The sequence below is a fragment of the Pocillopora damicornis genome, chromosome 11, assembly GCF_964200805.1.
Source record: "Pocillopora damicornis chromosome 11, jaPocDami1.2, whole genome shotgun sequence".
Taxonomy (NCBI): Eukaryota; Metazoa; Cnidaria; class Anthozoa; order Scleractinia; family Pocilloporidae; genus Pocillopora; species Pocillopora damicornis.
In genome coordinates, this window is record NC_142680.1 from 1700994 (window position 1) to 1709341 (window position 8348).

At 36.3% G+C, this 8348-nt stretch overlaps 1 protein-coding gene across 4 annotated transcripts; it reads left to right on the forward strand.

Annotated features, from left to right (window-relative positions):
* Positions 1 to 405: 405 nt before the first annotated feature.
* LOC113673001 (dipeptidyl peptidase 2) lies at positions 406 to 8252 on the forward strand. 4 transcript variants are annotated; one of them, XR_016181330.1, is made up of 11 exons: positions 406 to 634; positions 1384 to 1520; positions 1614 to 1777; positions 2268 to 2406; positions 3006 to 3093; positions 4181 to 4239; positions 5296 to 5586; positions 6236 to 6392; positions 7142 to 7172; positions 7266 to 7336; positions 7822 to 8252. XR_016181330.1 is itself a non-coding variant. In XM_089188308.1 (11 exons), the coding sequence occupies exons 1-11, from the start codon at positions 475 to 477 to the stop codon at positions 7901 to 7903; spliced, it is 1413 nt and encodes a 470-aa protein (XP_089044434.1). In that variant the 5' UTR covers positions 406 to 474; the 3' UTR covers positions 7904 to 8252. The 4 variants fall into 4 exon arrangements, 3 of the variants coding, with proteins under 3 accessions (XP_089044434.1, XP_089044433.1, XP_089044435.1); XM_089188308.1 differs by having other exon boundaries at positions 7108 to 7172; XM_089188307.1 differs by lacking the exon at positions 7266 to 7336 and having other exon boundaries at positions 7108 to 7172.
* The last annotated feature ends 96 nt before the right edge of the window (positions 8253 to 8348 follow it).

An 8348-nucleotide genomic window follows, 5' to 3' on the forward strand; every position in this document is an offset into this window, starting at 1 on the left:
TAATCAACATATGTAGTCAAGAAAAACAGTGAGAAAAGAAATTTCCGAAGCATTTTACAGCTGTATGTTGAAACTGCAAAGTTTTTAAGTTAGATTGACCAGGGCTACACTTTTTTCTTTCTTTCTTTCTTTCTTTTTTTTTTTAGTTCCGCAACGCCCCCTCCTCGACCCCCCCTCCCCTTCTCATCCTGCCATTCCCCCTTGCTCCTAAAAAAGTGGAGTACGCAATTGTTACAGTATTTCTTTCAAGTTTTAACCAGCAGAAACAGCGCTGGAATAGAGAATATTCTCCTTCGACAACTAGGATACTTCTCCGATGTAATAATTAAATGATCCTCCGTGTTACTGTGATGTTTTATCGGTCTCCGTAACGTGACAGGTTGAATCATTGGTCACGCTGACTCGAACAGTCTTCAAGACTTGTTAGTTTGTCACAAGACCCTCACGTGTAGGTTATTAAAGATAAACTCAAAGATGGCTGGCTGCTGGGAGTTTTTTCTTGTGGTTTCCCCTCTTTTTGTCCTTGTGGGGGCTACAGTTCCTTACAAGACAGCTTATTTAGAGCAAGATCTCGATCATTTCAACTTCGTTCAAGCCAATAAGGTCACGTTTAAACAGCGATATCTCTATACAGGTAAGGCGCTCACCATAATTTCTGACACGGATGGAGCTTTGGAGGTGAAGCTGCACGATGTTGTTCATTTTGTCGCAGAGCCTGGTTAAATTTTATCTCTCCTTTTCAAAGCTTTCTTAAGTATATTTCTGAAGTTCACTTTCTGTGAGATTACGTAAGTTTTTGGAACGATTAATCACAACTCTCCCCTATGGATTTAAAGTGCTTGGCTCAGTTGAATTTTAGAAATATGCAATACTTCTGAGAATATCTAAGCTGATTTCTTGAAGCAGAGTCATTTAATTTAAAGCGGTACAGAAGTGATGGAAGTTCAATTAGAAGCATAAAAGCTTTAACGACCTCCTCCCCTCCCCAGGGCCAAAGGATTCGTTGTTAAATAGACGTTGTAACCAAGTCACATTTTAGTTTTTTTGACTGCTGTTGGGGTTTTTTTTTTTTAAGAAGGGGGCATCTATGAAATACCATTTCAATCTGCACCTGATTTCACTAGCCTTCAGCCTATATTCTTATTGTTGTGCTTATTGGCTTGTAAAGAAAGAGAAAAAACAAGCAATCGTTGAAGTAAGGAAAAGAAATGAGCAGCTGTACCCATCCCTCCATGGTTCTCACTTTATCTTTCATATGCCTGAAAGTACCAGCCTTGAAACTTCTCTTCAAGTTCATATGAGGATTTATACAACTTGTGACAGCATGAAAAGCTTTTCAGTGTTAATCATTCGTTAAACTTAGTGCGGAATGTTTTTTCACAGATCAATACTGGGATGAAAAAGGACCAATTTTCTTTTACACTGGCAATGAAGGACCAATAACTGGTTTCTGGGAAAACTCAGGCTTTGTTTTTGAAGCAGCTCAGAAGTTCAATGCTTTGGTTATTTTTGGTGAACATGTAAGTACACAAGGATACTTTGTGTGAATGTTAAATGTTTGATCCTCTGATTTCTAGCTATAATTTGTTGTACTCTGTCTTCACCCTTTTTAGAGATACTATGGAGATTCCCTTCCATTTGGTTCATCCTCGTTTGATCATGATAAAGTTGGTTACCTTTCAATGGAGCAAGCCCTTGCAGACTATGCTGTCCTAGTGACTGATCTCAAGATTCAGTTTAAAGCCACAGAGAGTAAGGTTGTTGCTTTTGGTGGCAGGTACATTGCAATAACTTAACAAAGAAAGGTTACAGCAATTAAGATCACCTTCACAGAAACTACAACATTAATATAATTGTTATAATTTGGTTTCCAAGTAACTCGTCAAGGTCTAAGACTGTAAAGTGCTTTGACCAATTATTGACTTTCTTTCCTTTTTTTTTTGACTTTCAAAAGACATCTTAGCAAGGAGTCTAAACTCTTTTCCAATAACAAGATTCCAGTTTGTTTCCATACAAAATTTGAATATCTGAACACTTCCGGGATGAGTACAAATTCCAAATTATTTTGAATTGTGTCAGAGGATGAGTAAATTAAATAAATTATATGCTGACAAACGATCAGCACCATAAATGTGATATTTTTTAATGTGCACACAAAGGAAATAAATGTCCTGACTGGAGACCAAGAAGAGTGATTGAACTGAGACTTGTTACATTTAGTTTAAGAAATATCCTGTATCATTAATTTGTCCTTGATTGGTTTTCAGTTATGGTGGAATGCTGAGTGCTTACATGAGGTTTAAATATCCTAATGTGATAGATGTTGCCTTGGCAGCCAGTGCTCCAATTTACATGACCACTTTCCGTGGAAGTGAGAGAGACTTTTTCTTCACTGCAGTGACAGAGGTAATGGTAATTTTTTTCTTTTTGACAGTTCAACTTTTTCAGCTTTATCTCTTGTTCAGATTAATAATTAGTTGTCCTCTCCATAACATCAGGGAAACAATTAATTCACTAAACATTTAACTTCCATGAGTGACCAAAACAAAATGTCTCCTTACAATATTAATACAATATCAAGTAGACAAGTGATAAGACTGAAGAAAAATATCCAAGAGGAGACTATCAGTTGGTCCCACATGAAATTCTCCAAAGTAACATCATAAGAATTGTATATCATATAGTAAGGAGAATTAACAACAAGATCTGGGAGTTAAAGGGTCAGCATTTGTCAATAGTAAAAGATTTGAGAGAGTCACAGTAATTTTTCTCCTTTCTGAGAAATGTAATGGAGGACATTATGAAAAAACAAGTTGTTATTAGATTCAATTCTAGACATTATTGCTCCTATTGGATGATATCTAAAATATCTGTTTGTTTTTAATGATATCAACAAAAGAAAAACTCTCAACAATAACTGCAAAATTATTGCAACATGGCCAGACTTTTGTTTCTATGTCTATATTGTTGATTTTAGTAATATAATTATGTCATTTATTTCCAAGGACTTTTTAAATGCTGATGCCAATTGTCCAGGTTATGTTATTACAGCTTTTGAAATGATTGAGATGCTGAAAAATCAAGGTGCAGAAGGTAAAATGAATCAGAGTTATCTGTAGGAAATCCATGGAGTTGCTTAACCCTCCAAATCTAATGTACAATGTAAAAACCCGAAAATAGGTTATATCAAATGTGTTATCCTAATATTAAACTCTCTTAACAATTTAAAAGAAAATGAGTAGGAACTCCAAGGGAGAAATCTTGAAAATTAAGGGGTTTACATCTTTTGCTGCATTTAAGTTGAAACATGTAATGTTGGTATTAGTCAAGGGACTGGGGAACAGGTAATACTCCCCTTGTGAGGGATGAGTGTGCTGCATTATTGCAGGAGGAAATTGCCTTATTACTGTGTCATCCTCTTTTCCTTAACCCTTTAACCCCTAAGAGTGATCAGCTTATAATTTCTCCTTACAATTACCGTATTTATACCCGCGGATAGGCCGCACTTTTTTCCCGGAAAAATGGGACCGAAATTGGGGTTGCGGCTTATACGCAGGTACAAGCGTTTTGACACCTCATTAATATGCACGAGAACTCACGGTAGTACAGTAAATTGGCGTTTTAATGTTCGCTTTAAATTATTCCTAACTTACAACACATACAACTACCGGGTACTCGACCTCAACAATTTTTTTTTTCCCATGAAAACCATTGAAAGTTTGGGGTGCGGCCAATACGCGGGTGCGGCCTATCTGCGGGTAAATACGGTATATCATCCCTGAATCAAACATTAAGGTCACGGGAATCAAGGAAATGATCACCTACTTATAAAGCTCTTGATTTTTCAACAAATTCTCCTTGTTAGTGCTTCACGAAATGTATAGAGAACAGTATGGAGAATATTCTTACTGATGTTAGGGTGTAAAGGGTTAGTATTAAGGAATACATTAAGTAAGTGAATCAGACTCTTTTTGAACAAGCTGTCTGAGTGAGGGACTGTCATTTATATGGGTAAATATGACAAGGGGCTTGTTACATCCTACATTATGGTATGTACAAATGACAGTTCATGATGTTCTTGATGTTCTATACTTGGAGATCAATAATTCTCTGTGAGTGAAACTGGTGTGGAGTTCTATTTCAGTTTGAATTTATTTGAAATTCTTTCTTCATTTTATAGGACTTGCTGAACTCTCAAAAATATTTAAACTCTGCAAACCACTTAAGTCAACAGAACAGGTAAGGATTATTTGGTCATCACTCAAAAACTATGATATCACTTGTCACAGGAAGTAGGATTTTATTATTACATTGTAACTATCTGTTAGCCTATTTACTACATCATTGCTATAATAATAAAGTATTATCGTATGTCTCTCAATGTGATCACTTATGATGTAGATCAGAATGTTTTGACTGCATACTGCTAGTCTTCATCAGGTGATAAGGTCGACTGGTTTCAGGTCTTTTTATAAAGCAGGATGCTCTACTGTATTTGGTTGGTTTTTTCCACTGCTATGATTCGCGTGTTTTGATCCTTGATGTTTGTGAGTTGTTCTGCTGTCATACGGCTCTCTGGTTGTGCTTTCTTTTTTTTTTTTTTTTTTTTTTTTCTTTTTATAATGGGCATCCACACTTCAGGATTTTGTATTCCACTGTCCCTGTTGACATTGTTTGGGTAAAGTCTTAGATGAATTGTCTCTTTGACCCTTTGAGTGTACCAGTGAGGATCACAATCAATCAACTTAACCTCATTCCAAAGCAGTTGGTGTCTGATGTTGTTGGTGTGCTCTGAAACAGCAGAGGTCTGGGCATGGGCTGGTCAGATGTCTTGGTCATGCTCCTAGACTAGTGCTACTTTACTCCTCCCACTTAGCTTATGTTTCCCTCCCTCTCTCACCCAGTTACTCTTCCATTTCTTCCTGATATCTCTTAGTCTGGTGTCACACATGGCTTGATTTTGTGAGTTTGAGCAAGTGGCTTGAGTTTGTGCTTGATTTTTGTTTAAAATTTTACCTGAAAAACATAGAATTTAGGGCTTTCTTGTAGATGTGCCTTTGCTGAATTCCAGCATTGTTGTTATTGTTGCTGTTTATTATCATTATTAGTAATAGTAGGTAGTAGTAATAGTAGTACTATTTTTATCATTATTATTATTATTATTTAATTTTAATTAATGTTATAATTATTATCATTGGTGCTCAACTGTCTTCCTAAATCTTGCTGTATGTCTTCCCTTCTGACCCTCATCCATATATTGTTTCACCAATTATTTATTTTTTGTTTTCATTTTAGATCCCTCACATGTTAGGCTGGATTCGCAATTCTTTCACAACCCTAGCCATGGGTGATTATCCTTACCCAACAGACTTCCTGGCTCCACTTCCTGGGCATCCTGTGAACTTGGCATGTAAAATGATGGCAAGTGCATCATCCAAGGTTGAAGGCCTTGCTGAGGTCACAGCATTAGTCTACAATGGCACTAATGGTACACTGACTTGTCTGGATCCAGATACAGAGTACATTGAATGTGCAGACCCCACTGGGTGTGGCCTGGGTCCAGACAGCCTTGCATGGGACTATCAGGTATTGGGTTGCATATCCTGCTTGTCCACAGTTCTAATTTCTCTTTACAATCCATCCCTTGAATCAAATGTTTAAGGTAGGAGAATAAAGGAAATGATCAGCAACTAATGAAGTTCTTGATGGTTTTACAAATTCTCCTTCTTAGAACCTAGGAAATGTATAGAGAACAGTATGGAGAATATGCATAATGATCTTAGCGTGTACAGGGTTAACTATGGTTTCCATGGGATATAGGAACTAGTTAGGATCATTGGCTAAGTATTATGTGTGCTATGCTCCATCTCTAAAGCTCCCAGTTTAAACTCTGATGGAATCACTGTGTTGTGTAAGAGGCTTCATCTATTCAGGATCTCTTTCTGTTCAGGGGTGCAAGGGTACTTTCTGAGAAACCAGATGAAATCATAATTGGATATGCATGTAAATAATGGCTGGCTTATGAGCTGACATGACCTTACCAGATTTTTTAAGTGATTATTCCATGTGAAGTTTCCTTCTCGAATCATTTCCTATAAAGAATGAACCTTTCTTGCCTGCTCATGTTCAGGAAACAAATGTAACATATAATCCAAGCTTTGCCTGTCCACTGAACTATTCAAGAATTTTGTTTGTTTCAATTTGTCAAAATAAGATTTATATTTCATCTTTTCAGGCTTGTGCTGAGCTCACTCTTCCAGCTGGTTCTAACAACAAGACAGACATGTTTCCACCTCTGCCATGGACTCCAGAAATGATATCCACATACTGCCAGAAAAAATGGGGTGTGATACCTCAACCTAACTGGGCACCCATACAGTTCTGGGGGAAAGGTTGGTTTCCTTAAGACATTGAAATACATAGTAAGAGATCTTGTTAGATTGAAAAGGAAGAATTTTATTAAGGCAGCTACTAAAAACAGGGTAAGAATTGACCAATTGCTTTGCTACCTCATCTGGATGGGATGCTAGAGGATTGCTGTTGACTCTCCCAGACATGGTTTCCTTTGTAAGCTCAACTGCCACCAAAAAGCACTCCTGGTAGGAATGAGTGTGAATCAATTGTTGTGCACAGCATGTGGTTGTGATGCTGAGCAGGGCTTGATTGAACCTGACCTTGTGATCTTGACTCTATCATGCTAAGCATTGGATTACACAATTGTTTCAAGTCCCATTTTCATAGATCCACCCCTTTTCCTTTCTGAATGGCAGCAATATCAGTATTTGATTTTAAAAGTGATCCAGAATTTTTGTCAAAATTAAAACACCTGGAAAAAGTCCAGAATGTGCGATGACTAATCAGATGAGACTTGAAAACAAATCTTAAAACTAGGATTCCTGTCTGTATTGAAAATTTCTCATGCTTGATGGATTTATTTTCCTTGATACAATAGTATTTCACACTTATTTCAGTGACCACAGTTTTCTGAGTTTCCCAGTTAGTATTTAAGTCACTGTGAAACCTTCCTCATTCTAGTTTTATGGTCAGAGAAGTCCTAATTGTAGTGCAAGAATAAAAGACATTTTATTGTATTAAATGGTTTTTCAGATGTATCTTCATCTTCTAATATTATTTTTTCCAATGGTGACCTGGATCCATGGAGACCTGGTGGGGTAAGTTAATGGTATTTGAAGGCTCTTGTTGCTTCCATTATTGATGGAATCATAGATGGTTGTTGGATTTAAAATGTATTTATTATATTTTAGGTATTAGAAGATGTCTCACCAACACTGGTGGCACTTCTGGTCAAAGGTGGAGCTCACCATCTTGATCTGAGGTATGTTTTAACCTCTTCAGTGACCAGATTGATCAATATGGAAATTCTCCTTGCATTTTTCTTATAGAGGTTAAGCCAGGCAGGTAATGAGAATAAAGAAAATTGTCAGCTATGAGTTACCTTCTTATAGAAGGTCAATGTCTCTACTCTAGCCAATATCTAAACATATGATGATGTTTGAGAGAATTTTATCTGAGATCTTGGAGCATATTGGGTGGTAAATTCCTATTTGGAGATTTCCTTCATTCTTCCTGGTGTGCAACCTTCATTTTTAAATTTGTTTCTTTTTGGATTTATTATTAATTTATTATTAGATTTTTACCTGAAGGATAAACTTTTATCAGTGATTCCTGATCTCCTTTGGTAGATTACTATGTAGGTTTAAAAGAAAAGCATCTGCTTCAAGCTGGTTTTCACAATTTTTTCTGATAATTATTACTTGTTCAGTTTTATTAATTACTGATGTATTTAATTTTGATATTCAGAGCTTCCAATCCACTGGACCCTCCAGCAGTGACACAAGCACGAAAACAAGAACTGGAACTAATCCAAAAATTCTTACATTAGAGCAACATTATAAATCTCAATGGACAATGACTACAGTTTTCTTAATAATGTTTTCTTATGCATCAATTCAATTATAATAACCAGACCTGTCTTATTTTGTGATGTATAAAAGATTAATAGCATTTCAAAGAAAAGTCAATTTATGGTGCACAACTTCAAATAAAATTTACATGGAGCATCGAAACATGCTAATTATGAATTAGACCTTATGAAGGAATTTGAATTTTAATGATTTCATGCAATAGTCAGAGACTAGACATGAGACTTGGATGAGATTCAAAGGCCTTGTGTTGGTTTAATGCTGTTGATGAGTGTCTTTTTAAGAACAATAAACTTTTTGACAATAATATCTACATTTTCTCGTTTTTGTGTACGCGTTTTTGTTTGTTTTAATCCAATAAGCAGCCCTATTATAATGATGTTTCAGTGGTCTCGGTGACGTGAC

What these genes read in the sequence shown, in the direction of transcription:
- LOC113673001 (XM_089188307.1), top strand. Translation starts at nt 475, where the DNA reads ATGGCTGGCTGCTGGGAGTTTTTTCTTGTGGTTTCCCCTCTTTTTGTC. An exon ending in GTTGTTGCTTTTGGTGGCAG is followed by an intron (nt 1,778 to 2,267) that starts GTACATTGCAAT and finishes ATTGGTTTTCAG; the next exon opens with TTATGGTGGAATGCTGAGTG. An exon ending in ATCCATGGAGACCTGGTGGG is followed by an intron (nt 7,173 to 7,821) that starts GTAAGTTAATGG and finishes TTTGATATTCAG; the next exon opens with AGCTTCCAATCCACTGGACC.